The sequence below is a fragment of the Oncorhynchus mykiss genome, chromosome 2, assembly GCF_057628025.1.
Source record: "Oncorhynchus mykiss isolate SJ-2025 chromosome 2, ASM5762802v1, whole genome shotgun sequence".
Lineage (NCBI taxonomy): Eukaryota > Metazoa > Chordata > Actinopteri > Salmoniformes > Salmonidae > Oncorhynchus > Oncorhynchus mykiss.
Window position 1 is genome coordinate 61,232,083 of NC_143023.1, and position 17,481 is coordinate 61,249,563.

At 41.7% G+C, this 17,481-nt stretch overlaps 1 protein-coding gene across 3 annotated transcripts in view; it reads left to right on the forward strand.

Moving 5' to 3' along the window:
• Window positions 1–13,404, forward strand: part of LOC110493150 (voltage-dependent calcium channel subunit alpha-2/delta-4) — a 96,872-nt gene extending 83,468 nt beyond the window's left edge. For 2 of the 3 annotated variants that reach the window (XR_016487562.1, XM_036952286.2), the window contains exons 29-35: window positions 6,343–6,413; window positions 6,519–6,594; window positions 6,997–7,049; window positions 7,147–7,202; window positions 7,688–7,805; window positions 7,978–8,176; window positions 11,684–13,404. Coding sequence is in view for 2 of the 3 variants with exons in the window: in XM_036952286.2 (XP_036808181.2) it covers window positions 6,343–6,413; window positions 6,519–6,594; window positions 6,997–7,049; window positions 7,147–7,202; window positions 7,688–7,805; window positions 7,978–8,176; window positions 11,684–11,773 (663 nt within the window). In the remaining variant the exon portion in view is untranslated. Of the gene's footprint in view, window positions 1–6,342; window positions 6,414–6,518; window positions 6,595–6,996; window positions 7,050–7,146; window positions 7,203–7,537; window positions 7,559–7,687; window positions 7,806–7,977; window positions 8,177–11,683 lie in introns of all 3 variants that reach the window. The other variant, XM_021567396.3, reaches the window with a different exon arrangement.
• The last annotated feature ends 4,077 nt before the right edge of the window (window positions 13,405–17,481 follow it).

Consider the following 17,481-nt stretch of genomic DNA (forward strand, 5'->3'; position numbering starts at 1 on the left):
ACAGCTGTCAGCTCAACTTTAAAGCTGATCTACTCATAAAAGTATTCTTGCTGCAATCTCTGCCAGTCCCCTATGAAATAAAACATTCACCAACATTAAGCCTACTCAGGCCAAACCAAGGATGAAGTATTTAGATTTTCCCTTTTAATTGCATATGTTTATGTCTCAGTAAGGCACTAAAGCAAACCTTAGTAAGCAGACAGTATGATTTAGTGCTACCCCGTAACATTTTGCTGAGGTTAGGACTTTGATCAAGTTTTGTGGAAACACAAAGTATCCCTCCCTTTTTATTCCGAGAGAGGGATTGGGCTGAGGCAGAGCTCTAAATATTTAATCATCGGAGATATGGAAGCAGTGATGACTTCAAGAAATGGGTCATACATAACTTCTTCAAAATGTACCAAGGTACCAATTTTATTTAACCTTTATTTTATCAGGGAGACATACTGAGACCAAAGTCTATTTTATAGATGAGCCCTAAATGACAGAAAATACAACTACAAAATGCAAGCAGAAAGAAAAACAGTCATCAGTAATAAGGTCCTCAATCATCTTTCTGAATCGCCCCAGAGGCACCAGAACATCACAAATAAGATGCAAGAAAACTAAACGCTGATTTACGTAACTCAGTACAGACCAAAGGAGTTTCCACAGTTAACTATACCTGAGACCGGGTGTGGTAACTCGTATGTCTAACGTTTAATAATGATGTTATGTACAGTGAGACTTTTTTGTAAAAGGGCTTTATAAATGAAAGCAATGTAAGCAACCTAAGTGACATCAAAGAGAGAATCCGATGATGATTGTTCAAACTGGCGCCCGTAAATAAAGTGCAGTGCACTAGGATACACTGCATCTAATGGCTTTAATGAAGTGGCAGCTGCGTTTCTATAGATGATGTCGCCGTAGTCCAGGGCCGATAGGAACGTCAACTGAATAATCTGCATTCTACTATTTAGCGAAAGGCAGGACCTATTTCTATTCTCAGCTTCTGAACTTTCTAATGTATATGCTTTTTAAAAGAGCTTTTCAGCTATACAAATGCCCAGATATTTGTAAGCAGGGACGGGATCAATATGGACACCATCCAAAGTACATGCAGGGCATTCGGAAAGTATTCAGACACCTTCACTTTTTCCACATTTTGTTACTCAGTACTTTGTTGTGGAAGCACCTTTGGCAGCAATTACAGCCTCAAGTCTACTTGGGTATGACACTTCAAGGTTGGCACACCTGTATTTAGGGAGTTTCTCCTATTCTTCTCTGCAGATCCCCTCAAGCTCTGTCAGGTTGGATGGGGAGCATCGCTGCTCAAGTCCGGGCTCTGACTGGGCCACTCAAGAACATTCAGACAGGTGTCCTGAAGCCACTCCTGCATTGTCTTGGCTGTGTGCCTAGGGTCATTGTCCTGTTGGAAGGTGAACTTTCGCCCCCAGTTGAAAGTTTCGTCAAGGGCAGTCGCAAAAACCATCAAGCGCTGTGATGAAACTGGCTCTCATGAGGACCGTCACAGGAAAGGAAGACCCAGAGTAAATTAAATAAATGCTTCGCAAGAGTTCAAGTATCAGACACATCTCAACATCAACTGTTCAGAGGAGACTGCGTGAGTCAGGCCTTCATGGTCCATTTCTGCAATGAAACCACTACCAAAGGACACCAATAAGAAGAAGAGGCTTGCTTGGGCCAAGAAACATGAGCTATGGACATTAGATCTGTTCTTTGGTGTGATGAGTCCAAATTCTAGATTTTTGGTTCCAAATGCTGTGTCTTTGTGAGACGCAGAGTAGGTGAACGGATGATCTCTGCATGTGTGGTTCCCACTATGAAACATGGAAGAGGAGGTGTGATTGTGCTTTGCTGGTGACACTGTCAGTGATTAATTTAGAATACAAGTCACACTTAACCAGCATGGCTACCACAGCATTCTGCAGCGATACGCCATCCCATCTGGTTTGCCCTTAGTGGGTCTATCATTTGGGTAATTTTTCAACACACCTCCAAGCTGTGTAAGGGCTATTTGACCAAGAAGGAGAGTGATGGAGTGCTGCATCAGATGACCTGGCCTCTACAATCACCCGACCTCAACCCAATTGAGATGGTTTGGGATGAGTTGGACCGCAGAGTGAAGGAAAAACAGCCAACAAGCGCTCAGCATATGTGGGAACTCCTTCAAGACCGTTGGAAAAGCAGTCCAGGTGAAGCTGGTTGAGAACATGTCAAGAGTGTGCTAAGCTGTCGTCAAGGCAGAGGGTGGCTACTTTTAAGAATCTCAAATATAAAATGTGTTTTGATTAGTTTAACACTTTTTTGGTTACTACATGATTCCATATGTGTTAGTTCATAGTTCTGATGTCTTCACTATTATTCTGCAATGTAGAAAATGAAAAAAAAATAACAAAATGTTGAAAAACTGATAGGGTCTGAATATTTTTCAAATGTACTGTATGCTTAAATCATCAGTTATTTTTAAGCGTTCTAGAGAACAACATATACTTAGTTTTACCTTCATTCAATACTAATTTCAGGTCAATAACATTTTTCTGTTATACAATAAAAGCACAGTTCAGATAGAGCCTGGTCAACCGTGGGGGCAATAGCATACACAACAGTATCATCGTCATCATTGTTAATGTAAACAGTAAAAAGTACAGGACCCAGAATCGACTCCTGCGGGACACCTTTTGTAATATCCAGGAAACCTGATTTAACACCATCTGTAGTTACAGATTGAGTTTTATCTGTCAAGTACATTTTAAACCAGTTTCATGCAGCCTGGTCGAGACCAATTGAGGAAAGCCTGAGTGATCAACAGTATCGAAAGCCTTTGACAGGTCAATGAAGAGGGCAGCACAATGTTGCCTTTTATCCATACAGTTAACCACATAATTTATAACTATGGATGCAGCAAAGATAGTGCTATGACCTGGTCTAAAACCCGACTGATGTACATTTACGTAGAATACATTTCAAATATAAAGATCTTAGCTGATAATTAATCAAGGATTCTAATATTTTAAGCTTGGCAAGAACGTTTAGAAATAGGGCGATAATTACTTAGGTCACAAGGGCTGCCACCTTTGTGAAGGGGGAGTACATGGGCCGCGATCCAAACCGTAGGGATAGCACCAGATATAAGCGTCAGGTAAAAAATATGGGTTAATGATTCAGCATTCAGGGAGGCAGAGAGTGCAGGAAAAATGGATCATGCATATAAGCCCCAATGGATTTGTATACCTCAGTCTTAAGCAAGGCATCTAACACATCACAGATAGCAAATTGTTGAAATGAAAACAAAGATTCACTAGAAGTTGATGGGTTAACCGTCAAGTCAGCTAGAGGCTTGCAGAGAGAAGAGCAGTCGATTGACTGCCCAGCATCAATTAAACCACTGCTTCTTTCAAATAAAAAGCCTTCTGAGATAAAATTCTGATTAAAAGCATCACTTTTCCCATTCTTCTCAGTCATGATACCAGAGTCAGAAAGAACTGCAGGGAAGAAGAGGAATTTGTACACCTCAATGCAAATACTATTTGCTAAAATTTAGAAGGATCACCAGCAGAGTCCAAGATGTAGCTTGATTTAGCTTTCTTAATCGAGATAGTATATCGGTATAGGGCAGCCGCTAGCCTAGAGGTTAGAGCGTTGGGCCAGTAACCGAAAGGTCGCTGATTCAAATACCTGCTGATGTGCCTTGAGCAAGGCACTTAACCTTCATTTGCTCCAGGGGTGCCGTACAACTATGGCTGACCCTGTAAAACAACACGTTTCACTGCACCTATCCGGTGAATGTGACAATAATAAAAAAACATATATTTTACTAGACTATGACTAAGCAGAAACAAAAGTCTAGATGCTGACTACACAACATGTAGTATGTCTGTAATAGATTTGATCAAGGACACTGCTTTGGAACTGCATTGGATTCCCATAATTTGACGGATGCGTTGTTTACAAAGCTTTCCGCCGAAACGTTGTTGCAGTTTTATTTCAAAGCATTTCTGACAGGTAAATAGAGCGTCATGTTCCAGAGTTCTCTGGCCTCGGTGACCAAAGTTCACGCTCTGCAAACACACACACACACTCAGCAAACACTGAATCGCTTAAAAAGCCACTGGGAAATTATTTTCCTCTTCTCCCTGTGATTGAAATAAAGTGTCAGCCGCAGTTGGAGAGAAAGGGGAGGAGGAGTGAGGATGACTTGTAAACTTGGACAGTGTTGCTAAAACAAAGTGGCCTTGAATAATTCAGGGGAACAGAGATGTGCTACGGTAAGACAAGAAAGACAGAGGGACGTGTATACTGTACTTTAGGTTAGCCTCTCTCTGTCATATTGAATAAGCTGTGACACTCATTCACAGACGACAGTACTCTAACGTGACATGAACATGCAGTACATGATAGTGAACAGGTGAATACATATAGTAGAGGTACAGAATACAAGATGGAGATAACTGAAAGGAAAGTGTACCCATTTGGAGTGTTATGCCGTTTTTGTGCATCTCTGAGTGATGTTCTATGGATTCCCTGGGTTATTTCATGTTTTCATGAGTATCTGAGTTATTGGGTTTAAGCAGGCAGAAATTCGGCCGGTATGACGTAGCACCGTGATAAAGTCACTCTCACTACACTGGAAGTTAATAGCAATACGACTTTTAGATTGTGAAAATGTCTCTCAAACATGTCCGATTTCAATACTGGCCGATATCAAAACTCTGGAGGATGTCTTCTCTCAAATGAGCCATTGATCATATGTTTGATAGTCCTACCTCAAGAAATGTGTAATTTATTGGAGGGTCTAGCACATTTTTCCAATTGTCTGCCTCTTTAGTCCAAGGTGCATGCATTGCAGGTGCTGTTGCCAGAGATATTATAGAAAGGAGATAGAAATCCAAAGAATGAAGGAACTTATAATGTCTCACCCAGCAGACTGTCGACCAGTTGTGTTCACATTGTCATGTTGCGTCACGCGGCTGCTAAGCTAATTGTCTCAAAGTCAGTGCACATGTCAAGAAACATGCTTATTTTTTTCTCCAAACAACATAATGTCACGATTCCAAAGTTATACGAAACTACAGATAGCAAGTGAATTATCTCACATCTCGGAAAATATTTATAATGTTTTACTTCTTGTTGACGGAATTCGTGCTAATGTTTGTTTTTTGAGCAGCTAGCGCCCAATAGACTCCCATTCACTCCTTGAAGGAGAGCGCCTCTTGTCCCTAAATTGCCAAGAATTTACCGCGCTGTCCATTGAAGTACCATGGGCAACGTTTCCCATCTCCTCAAAAGTATATTTCCCGTTGCGAACGTTAGACTCCACTCTGTGTGGCACATCGACCTGCAGGTTGAACATGGTGAGATTATAGACTCCTAAATTAATAGTACAGTTTGTTTGGGTGATTTTACAGCTAACTAGCTACATTACATGCTGATATTGTCTTTGGTATTACTGTGTGTAGCTAAGTTTACTAGCTAGCTAGGCTACCAGCCCATAGAGACAGCAGTGCATTGTGGATTTTGTTGACTTGAGCTGCAACAGATTTCCACAACAATTTTCCAAGTTGCTAACAACCATAATTTAAAGCCAAAATGAAACATTTGTTTTTACAAAAAATATTGTTCTCACATATTTGTGTTATTTTTAAAACTGTAAATTAAAGGAATGAGTGGTTTTGGGTCCAATGCAGCCATTTTTTAAATCTCAATTTCAAATAATTTCTCCTTACAGTGATTGTTTTGAATTAAAATGGTCAAAAAGAAACGAAACAGCTTCTTATCAAAGAGCAACTTCTCAAGCAAGAATTTTGCTAGGAGTGGGGTGGGGAAAACTGAAAACCAGCTGTTATTGACATAGAGGTTTGGAACTCTCTTTCTTATTGGTCTAACTAATTCACCTACTGGTGATGTCACCAGGCAGGCCAAAACTCCTCCCACCAAAAAAAGCTGAAATTTAGGGCAATGCTTTCAAACAGCTCTTACACTGAAAGTGCATTATCATAATTCTCACAATTTCACAGTATTATTCCAACCTCATAGTGTGGAAATATATATAAAACGGAGTAAAATCACGTTGACTGCAATGGGCCTTTAAGCCACTAGGATCCAATAGTTGATGTTCACATTGGGTCATGCTGACCATAAAACATGTGAAAGTGCTTGCTAACAGCTTACTGTGACTGCTTACTAACAGGGCAGCTTCCATAAAGTAAGATTCAGAATGCCTTTTTGGTGTAACAGAATCTCCCTCTGACTCCATCTCTCTGACTCTGAGGTGATGTATCTTTGCGTAATGATTAAGCTCTGGGGTGACTTAGACCTTAGATATTGTCGTCGTCACTACAGGTCGGACGTTTCTTTGGGGAAGTGGATGGGTCTGTGATGACAGCGTTGATCACGTCAGGCATGTTCAAGCAGTAAGAGAAGCTACATTATGTTGGACATATTATACCATTGATTGAACCTATTGCGCAATGTTATGTAACCCCTAACTACCTAATTGTTGTGTGTTTGTGCAACAGGGTGTCGCTGTATGACTACCAGGGTATGTGTAGATCAGGACACAGTCATTCCAGTAGTGCTCGGCCTCTGCTCAGTGTAAGTCAAGCCATATAAGCATGTTTTTCAATTGCTTTATCAATTCCTCAACCATGAAGAAGGCACTACAAGTCGACACATTGGATGCGTTTACCCATTAAATTGTTAGGAGCACATATACAGTATGTGACTTTATTTACTGATCTTGAATCAATTGCTCACTGACAATAATAAATGTAGTTATAACGATTAACAAAAATCCAGCAAATCATGAACATTAATTCTAAATGCTCTACTAATGGCTTATGATGCAAATCATTATAAAATCTCATCTGCTGATTGAATAATATGGTAACTTAGCAGATGCTCTCTTCTTGCTTTCTTTCACCTGACTTACCTGTAGTTTTCTCTCTGTCTCTGTCGTTCTCTCTCTCTCCGTATCTCCATCTCTCCTTCCTATAGCCTTTCTACGGCCTTGCGGCAGTGATCAAATGGTTCTTTTCTCACATGTTGATGTAAGTATGAGATGCACTTTTTGGGCAGATTTTGGGAGAAATTCATAGTTTAAAAATATATATATATTTTCTCTCCAACAACTCTACTTCTTTACAGGTTCTTAATGGAGTTCAACTTCTGTGGGTTGTGGCACTCGGATTACATTGTAGACGGTAAGTCACGCTCTTAATACTTTTTGTGACAAAGACCATCGCAAAGAGGATGTTTTCATGCATACCAGTGACGGGAGAGTCACTGTCAAATGAATACATGTTTATGCTTTCATATTCCCTTGCTGAATCATCCTGCAGTTTTCACACCATGTCTGAATGTCTTTGTCTCATTCACATGTCATTGTCTCTCATCCAAATGCTGTCTCCCATCCCATTTTCTCACCCATGGTCATCATTTGACTGTATGCCGCTCCCATTGCCATGTTCATCTGTCTGTGGTCTATCGTGAACGGTGCACCATCCATCTCCTCTCCACTGTGATTCCCAAAACACAGCCAAGGCTGGCTACCATACATGTGAGTAGACGGGTGCCTGTAGATGTGGGCGGGTGTACGTACTGTATGTGAGGGTGGGTGTGTGTGTGTGTGTATGCATTTCTTTGAAACAAACAAAAATTACATTAATGCTGACTTTATACTCATTAGCCCATAAAGCCAAGAAGGTTGACGCGCTGCAGCCGTGTGACACAGAGTATCCTGGCTTCGTGTACGATTCCTCCATCAGAGAAACCAACAGCCTCATCAAATGTGGTCGTTGTCAGAAGTAAGAACCTCCACCAGACAATCAACTCCACTGTGTTGGCGCCCTCTTATGGCCATGATACCTACCTGCAATTATCTGAACTGAGTCTTTTGTGTTCCCGAATGGAACTGAATCTTGTTTAACTGAACTTGTGTTCCGGAATGTAACGTTAAGGGAATGTGTTGTGTTCCAGGATGTTTGTGGTGCAGGCGGTTCCTGAAAGTAACCTGGTGTTGATGGTGGTCCAGGCGGACTGTGACTGCTCCCGCCAGTACTCCTCCATCACCCTGGAGCCCAAGGAGGTCAAATACAACGCATCAGTCAAGTGTAACAGGATGAAATCTCAGAAAGTCCGCCGGCGCCCAAACTCCTGTCACGCCTATCATCCTAAGGTCAGCCCTCTTCCCTCCTCATTGTGTAATATTGAGTTGATTACTGTCATTGACTACAGGGTTAGCATAGCAGGCATGTTGAAATTAAAATAGGGAAGTGTTTGTTACATTTTAAATGGTATGCGATTCACAGAGATGCATCGTCCAAGTAGATTAATGTGTCAATCAATATAAAGCAGTATGCTCAAAAGATCTTGAGGGGTTCTTTGTCAGGGGTAAGGGTGATATGTGTAAAAAAAAAAAAATGCCTATCAGGAAAGGTTCTTTACTGCTGTGATGGTTGTGAAGATTTGACAGTACACTACAGGAAACTGGTTGCACTGAAAGTACGGTAAACAACAACAACTTACTGAAGGGTTGTACCAGTTTAAGTGGTTGATGGGTATGTTGTCAAAATTAGAGCACCTCCATTAATCGTGTCAGTTCTATGATCTATGTAAGAGAATGTGACAGTAAAGAGTTGCACTGTCAAAACGTTACTGTGCATTTTACAGCAGTTTATTTTTATTTTATTTTTATTTTACCAGGCAAGTCAGTTAAGAACAAATTCTTATTTTCAATGACGGCCTGGGAACAGTGGGTTAACTGCCTGTTCAGGGGCAGAACGACAGATTTGTACCTTGTCAGCTCGGGGGTTTGAACTCGCAACCTTCCGGTTACTAGTCCAACACTCTAACCACTAGGCTACCCTGCCGCCAGTTAGTTAATAGCAGTTAGTTGCCTGGAAGTTGCTGTGCATTTCACAGCAGTTAGTTAATAGCAGTTAGTTGCCTGGAAGTTGCTGTGCATTTCACAGCAGTTAGTTAATAGCAGTTAGTTGCCTGGAAGTTGCTGTGCATTTCACAGCAGTTAGTTAATAGCAGTTAGTTGCCTGGAAGTTGCTGTGCATTTGACAGCAGTTAGTTAATAGCAGTTAGTTGCCTGGAAGTTGCTGTGCATTTGCAGTCCCTAACTGGCATCCAGCTGTAGGTAACCTCATGTAAACTTTTCTGATTACAAGATATAGCTTAACATTAGTTGACAACTCCTGAGATTATTAGTGATGAGCACACTTGGGACTCAGCCTTGGTTGACAGAAAACGGACTTTGCTGCCACACCATCAGGTCAGTGAGCATGACCGAGATCAGCCACAGTAACTGTCAATTTTACAATAACTACGTGCAGCAGGTTGAGAGTATATTATTGAAAATAAACATGAACTTCCTGTTGACAAACTGCCATTAACTTACTGCAAAATGCACAGTAACCTCTTAACAGTGCAACTCTTGAATGTCAAAACCTCTTACAAAGTCTGTAGAACTGGGAGTGGACAAATTAGGCGCTCAACCTTCATCAACACAAGATAAAATCACTTAAAGGGGCAGTGCAGTCAAAAACATTATTAACCTGTGTTTTATATATATTTCCACACTATGAGGTTGAAATAATTATTATGATAATGCACTTTTAGTGTAAGAGCTGTTTGAATAGACTGCCTGAAATTTTTGGCAGGGTGGGGTTTTTGTCAAAAGGTTTAAGTAAATAGACCAATAGCAAAGAGAGTTTGCCCTCCACTCTGTCAAATATAGCTACTTTTCAGGTTACACATCCCTCCCATTAGGCTCCTCCAAGTAGGCCCCTCTTCCAGACCATTCCCAGAAAGTCCAAGCAAAATTCTTGCTTGAGAAATTGCACATAGCTAGGAAAGCAATTTTTGTTACTTTTTGACCGTTTGAATTAAAAACACAGTAAGGTAACTTAATTGTTACCCCTAAATCATTTGAAATTGCAATTAAAAACAGAAGCATTGCACCTTTAAACTGGTCCACTAAAGGCTGGTACAAATACAACATATTTTAGACTATGCCCCCAAATATGCTAACGAGCCCCTGTCAGCACATGGCCCCCACCTACATTACAAAGTGATTGTACCATACATTGAATATAAATTATGTTTTCTACTAGATTTTGCAAGTACTTAACAGTGTGTGCCATAAGCTCATCTGAAGTATCCTATAAGTAGAACTACAGAACCTGTCGTTGGTTCTGCCTGGAACCAGAGGGTTCCTCTTGATATGTTTCCATATGGAACTCAAAAGGGTTCCTCTACAGGGACAAATCAAAGGGTTATACATGGCACTCAAAATAATTCCCCCATAGGGGCAGATGACAGAACCATGGAACCAGAGGGTTCTTCATGAGAGGGTTCTACGTAGGACCCGAATTGGTTCCTTTACAGGGACAAAACAAAGAACCCACCTAAAAATCAAAGGGTTCTACATGGGGCCAACAAAATGTTAAGTGTAGAATGGCCTTACTGAGGAGCTCAGTGACTTTCAAGGTGGCACCGTCATAGGATGCCACCTTTCCAACAAGTCAGTTTGTCAAATTTCTGCCCTGCTAGAGCTGCCCCATTCAACTGTAAGTGCTGTTTATTGTGAAGTGCAAGCGTCTAGGAGCAACAACGACTCAGCAGCGAAGTGGTAGGCCACACAAGCTCACAGAACGGGACGGCCGAGTGCTGAAGAGTGTAAAAATTGTCTGTCCTTGGTTACAACATTCACTACTGAGTTCCAAACTGCCCCTGGAAACAACGTCTGCACAAGAAATGTTCGTCGGGAGTTTCATGAAATGGGTTTCCATGGGCCATGCCAAGCTTTGGCAGGAGTGGTGTAAAGCTCACCGCCATTGGACTGTGGGGCAGTAGAAACACATTCTCTGGAGTGATGAATCACGCTTCACCATCTGGCAGTCTGACAGATGAATCTGGGTTTGGCGGATGCCAGGGGAACGCTACCTGCCCGAATGCATAGTGCCAACTGTAAAGTTTGGTGGAGGAGGAATAATGGTTCGGGCTAGGCCCCTTAGTTCTAGTGAAGGGACATCTTAACCTACAGCATACAATAACAGTCTAGGCGATTCTGTGCTTTCAACTTTGTGGCAGTTTGGGGAAGGCCCTTTCCTGATACAGCATGACAATGCCGCCATGCACAAAGTGAGGTCCATACACAAATGGCTTGTTGAGATCGGTGTAGAAGAACTTGACTGGCCTGCACAGAGTCCTGACCTCAACCCCATTGAAGTCAAGTCTCCGCATCAACGTTCCAAAATCTAGTGGAAAGCCTTCACGGAAGAGTGGAGGCTATTATAGCAGAAAAAGGGGGACCAACTCCATATTAATGCCCATGATTTTGGAATGAGATGTCCGCATACTTTTTATCATGTAGTGTACCTTAATCCATCTCTAAAAATACAGTTACTTTTCGTATATTTACCGTATTTTCACTGCAACCAGTAGCCAGGTCTCTTTACAGTGTAATGAAGAGCCCTCGGGTTCTAACATTGTAATGAAGAACCATACACATGGCTATTCAAAGGGTTACTCAAATAGCCAATATAAAAATGGTCTGCACAGCCCATCAAAAGGCTTCCCCTACACAGACAAAACATACTAACTAGCAAGTATTTTTTTAAATTGTATTTTAGCAATTCATTTTGAAATTTTTCTATCTTCTTGCTGATTGTAGGAAAATGCCAAGGACTGTGGAGGAGCTTCAGAGATCAGCCTATCGGTGGCCGTCTTCTTGACTTCTCTGGCCACTTCATTGGCCCTCTGAAGATGGACATAACAAGGCTCCAGATCTCTTATGGCCGTTCACATTTCCTTTTTGTATATTTTATTATTTTATAAAAGACCTTTAACTACATAAAGGACCTACCAATACAGTAGTTAAAGTCAATTCCGGAGCGAGGGCTATTTTCTAGTAAGACTCCTTTTCCCACAATGAGAGAGAAAGAGACTCAACAGTCCAAACAAAAGCCACATTTCTTTGCTTGGGACTCTTTTGCATGAGCCATGGGATATGAACTTGTGGACATGCGATGCAATGAGAGACTGTTATTTTCATGGAGACACTGATATGGTAGGACGAACCCTGCCCTCTGCTGGACAATCCATCTGATTTTTATACACAGTAACATTAAGCTGTATTGTATTAAAACTATTTTTTATGTTGAAATGAACTACTGTACCAAAACTGTGTGCTATGAAATAGGAATATTCATATTTTTGTGGCATACTTGATGAACATTTGCAATAAATAATGTATGTCATTACATTCGTGTTTAGACCGGGAACATGCTGGTGACCATTCCCTTACCATCAGAACTAAGTCAGAGGCTAGTCTCGTAGACACTACATATACAAAGTATGTGGACACCCTTTCAAATGAGTAGCTGCCGCTCTTTCAACCACAACCGTTGTTGACGGGTGTATAAAATTGGGCACACTGCCATGCAATCTCCATAGACAAACATTGACAGTAGAATGGCCCGTACTGAAGAGCTCCGTCACTTTCAACATGGCACCGTCATAGGATGCCACCTCCCAAACGAGTCAGTTCTTCAAATTTTTGCCCTGCTAGAGCTGCCCCAGTCAACTGTAAGTGCTGTTATTGTGAAGTGGAAACGTCTAGGAGCAACGAAAACTCAGCCGTAAAGTGGTAGGCCACTCAAGCTCAGAATGGGATCACCGAGTGCCGAAGTGCGTAGCACGTAAAAGTTGTCTGTCCTTGTCAGTTGCAGCACTCAATATCAAGTTCTAAACTGCCTCTGGAAGCAACTTCAGCACAAGAACTGAGTTTCATGAAAATGGGTGTCCATGGCCGAGCAGCCACACACAAGCCTAAGATCAACATGCGCAATGCTAAGCGTTGGCTGGAGTGGTGTAAAGCTCACTGCCATTGGACTCTGGAGTGATGGAAACGTGCTCTCTGGAGTGGTTATCTGGTTGACAAATCTGGGTTTGGTGGATTCCAGGAGAACGCTACCTGCCCGAATGCATAATGCCAACTGTAAAGTTTGGTAGAGGAGGAATTATGGTCTTTGGCTGTTTTTCATGGTTCAAACATCAAACACCTATGGGATGAATTGGAACAGCGACTGCGAACCAGGCCTAATCGCCCAACATCAGTGCCCAACCTCAATAACGTTCTTGCAGCTGAATGGAAGCAAGTCCCCGCAGCAATGTTCCAACATCTAGTGGAAAGCCTTCCCAGAAGAGTGGAGGCTGTTAGCCTCAAAGAGGGCACGAACTCCACATTAATGCCCATGATTTTGGAATGAGGTGTTCGACGAGCAGGTGTCCACATACTTTTGGTCATGTAGTGTAGTTCATGATACTGGTATGCTTGAAGCTTTACGAAAGTGGGAAACTGTTTAACAACAATGACCTATTGTCAAATGTAAATCAGAAATGTGTCTTTTTTGCTGTCTTATTTTATTCCCAACCCCTCCAGACAACACACACACACACACACACACACAAAAGCTGGGAGCAGCAGAGGGTTAGCCACAGAGCAGCCTTAAGGGTTATGCGCCTTGCTCAATGGCACAACGGCGGTAGGTGGGACCTGAAATTCTTATGCTAGTGGTTATTGGCTCACTTCTGCCAAATTCTTCCCCTGTGAAATCATTACAAGCAGTGACGGATTTAGGTATAGGCAACGGATTTAGGTATAGGCGACATGGACAGCCACCGGGGGCGGCACGGGGCACCCGCACAAACAATTTCGGAATGGTGACATTTGCGCAATTAGTTTTCTATCGCTCATTTGCACGTCACGTTAATGATATCATGTCACCATGTGGAACTGTGGGTCAATTAACCTTGTCGGAGTGGGAGCCCTGATTCTAGTTTGTGAGCTAAGCAGGCTACTGCCTGGGAAGGTCTCCCACTCAGAAGTACGAGATGGTGCGGGGGGCGGAGGTAGGTTGACCTCAGGTCTCTCCACTGGAAGCCCGGGGTAGGGAGAGCGGGGGAATCTATCAAATAGTGCACTTCTAACTTTGTACAGTATTAAATGCAATTAGTAAAATCAGTCACACTACAAAATGCTACCAAATACACCACAATTCATTCATAATATTGTAAATATATAGTTTACAGACATATTGTTGCATTTATTTCTGGTTTGTGCGACATCTTTAAGAATAAAACAAAACCAGTCTGCACACCACCAAAGTTAATTGGTTTAGTCTTGACTCTTGGTTGACAGTGTTGGGGGATGGGTAATCTATTGACGCTGGAGTGCCAAATCAACACAAATGCTACATTGTAGCAGGTCCCTTGGCACACTTTAACCCTATGCTTACTTCACCAGCTGACAGTGATTATCTTCTGTAACAAATTCTGCATCAGCCTATCAAAGATCTATGACTTTATAGTCACCAGCCAACGGAATTTCTTAAAATTAGGGATATTTTTTACCTCCAATTTCAAGGTTTACTTTTGTTCCACAAGGTCTGCAAAGTGTCGTGTCCCTACAATATTGTATGATGCACCCTTGACTAGCCTACTAGATACTAAATCCAAAAGGCACATGTTGACATACCGAAAGTATTCGGCCCCTTGAACTTTGCGACCTTTTGCCACATTTCAGGCTTCAAACATAAAGGTATAAAACTGTATTTTTTTGTGAAGAATCAACAACAAGTGGGACACAATCATGAAGTGGAACGACATTTATTGGATATTTCAAACTTTTTTAACAAATCAAAAACTGAAAAATTGGGCGTGCAAAATTATTCAGCCCCTTTACTTTCAGTGCAGCAAACTCTCTCCAGAATATCAGTGAGGATCTCTGAATGATCCAATGTTGACCTAAATGACTAATGATGATAAATACAATCCACCTGTGTGTAATCAAGTCTCCGTATAAATGCACCTGCACTGTGATAGTCTCAGAGGTCTGTTAAAAGCGCAGAGAGCATCATGAAGAACAAGGAACACACCAGGCAGGTCCGAGATACTGTTGTGAAGAAGTTTAAAGCCGGATTTGGATACAAAAAGATTTCCCAAGCTTTAAACATCCCAATGAGCACTGTGCAAGCGATAATATTGAAATGGAAGGAGTATCAGACCACTGCAAATCTACCAAGACCTGGCCGTCCCTCTAAACTTTCAGCTCATACAAGGAGAAGACTGATCAGAGATTCAGCCAAGAGGCCCATGATCACTCTGGATGAACTGCAGAGATCTACAGCTGAGGTGGGAGACTCTGTCCATAGGACAACAATCAGTCGTATATTGCACAAATCTGGCCTTTATGGAAGAGTGGCAAGAAGAAAGCCATTTCTTAAAGATATCCATAAAAAGTGTTGTTTAAAGTTTGCCACAAGCCACCTGGGAGACACACCAAACATGTGGAAGAAGGTGCTCTGGTCAGATGAAACCAAAATTGAACTTTTTGGCAACAATGCAAAACGTTATGTTTGGCGTAAAAGCAACACAGCTCATCACCCTGAACACACCATCCCCACTGTCAAACATGGTGGTGGCAGCATCATGGTTTGGGCCTGCTTTTCTTCAGCAGGGACAGGGAAGATGGTTAAAATTGATGGGAAGATGGATGGAGCCAAATACAGGACCATTCTGGAAGAAAGCCTGATGGAGTCTGCAAAAGACCTGAGACTGGGACGGAGATTTGTCTTCCAACAAGACAATGATCCAAAACATAAAGCAAAATCTACAATGGAATGGTTCAAAAATAAACATATCCAGGTGTTAGAATGGCCAAGTCAAAGTCCAGACCTGAATCCAATCGAGAATATGTGGAAAGAACTGAAAACTTCACAAATGCTCTCCATCCAACCTCACTGAGCTCGAGCTGTTTTGCAAGGAGGAATGGGAAAAAATGTCAGTCTCTCGATGTGCAAAACTGATAGAGACATACCCCAAGCGACTTACAGCTGTAATCGCAGCAAAAGGTGGCGCTACAAAGTATTAACTTAAGGGGGCTGAATAATTTTGCACGCCCAATTTTTCAGTTTTTGATTTGTTAAAAAAGTTTTAAATATCCAATAAATGTTGTTCCACTTCATGATTGTGTCCCACTTGTTGTTGATTATTCACAAAAAAATACAGTTTTATATCTTTCTGTTTGAAGCCTGAAATGTGGCAAAAGGTCGCAAAGTTCAAGGGGGCCGAATACTTTCGCAAGGCACTGTATATGACTAAATTTGCCTCTCCATTTCACACACATTAATGTGATTTGACAGCAATAAAGACATATGAGGATTATACAACATGTAAATTTACATTCGTACAGTAGAATAAAAGATGAAGAAGCTTGTGGCCATGTCAAATAGCTCTACTTTACCCCTTCCTGCTATTACTAATTGGTGGCATGATCCACTAAGGCCCAGAGACAGTAACAAACAACCACTGTGAGTTCGAATTCTCCTTGGGGCGAGGTTTTCTTTGAGGTCATCGAGTCAAATAACACGTGACAAAGTAGATTATAAAAAATGCTTATGAAATGTTTTAGGATTACATTTAGGTGTATACTTCGATGTAATATAGCCAATATGATTATTAGGCCATAACAGTTTGCTGAAGAGAGGCGTAGCTTCTTTGTTCTTAATCTTCATTTTGCTGTTGGCTGCACTTCACTTCTCGAGGGGGGGGGGGGGGGGGGGGGGGGGGGTCATGTGGGATTGGAACATGAAGATCTGGACGCTCTACACTTTCAGCTACAGTTGAAGTCGGAAGTTTACATACACCTTAGCCAAATAAATTTTAACTCAGTTTTTCGCAATTCCTGACATTCAATCCTAGCAAAAATTCCCTGTTTTAGGTCAGATAGGATCACACTTCATTTTAAGAATGTGAAATGTCAGGATAATAGTAGAGATAATGATTTATTTCAGCTTTTATTTCTTTCATCACATTCCCAGGGGGTCAGAAGTTTACATACACTCAATTAGTATTTGGTAGCATTGCCTTTAAATTGCTTAACTTGGGTCAAACGTTTCGGGTAGCCTTCGACAAGCTTTCCACAATAAGTTGGGTGAATTTTGGCCCATTTCTCCTAACAGAGCTGGTGTAACTGAGTCAGGTTTGGAGGCCTCCTTGCTCGCACACGCTTTTTCAGTTCTGCCCACAAATTGTCTATGGGATTGAGGTCAGGGCTTTGTGATGGCCACTCCAATTCCTTGACTTTGTTGTCCTTAAGCCATTTTGCCACAACTTTGGAAGTATGCTTGGGGTCATTGTCCATTTGGAAGACACATTTGCGACCAAGCTTTAACTTCCTGATGTCTTGAGATGTTGCTTCAATATATCCACAGAAATTCACTTCCTCATGAAGCCATCTATTTTGTGAAGTGCACCAGCCCCTCCTGCAGCAAAGCACCCCTAACAACATGATGCTTCCACCCCCGTGCGTCACGGTTGGGATGGTGTTCTCCGGCTTGCAAGCCTCCCCCTTTTTCCTCCAAACTTAACAATGGTCATTATGGCCAAACAGTTCTATTTTTTTTTCAT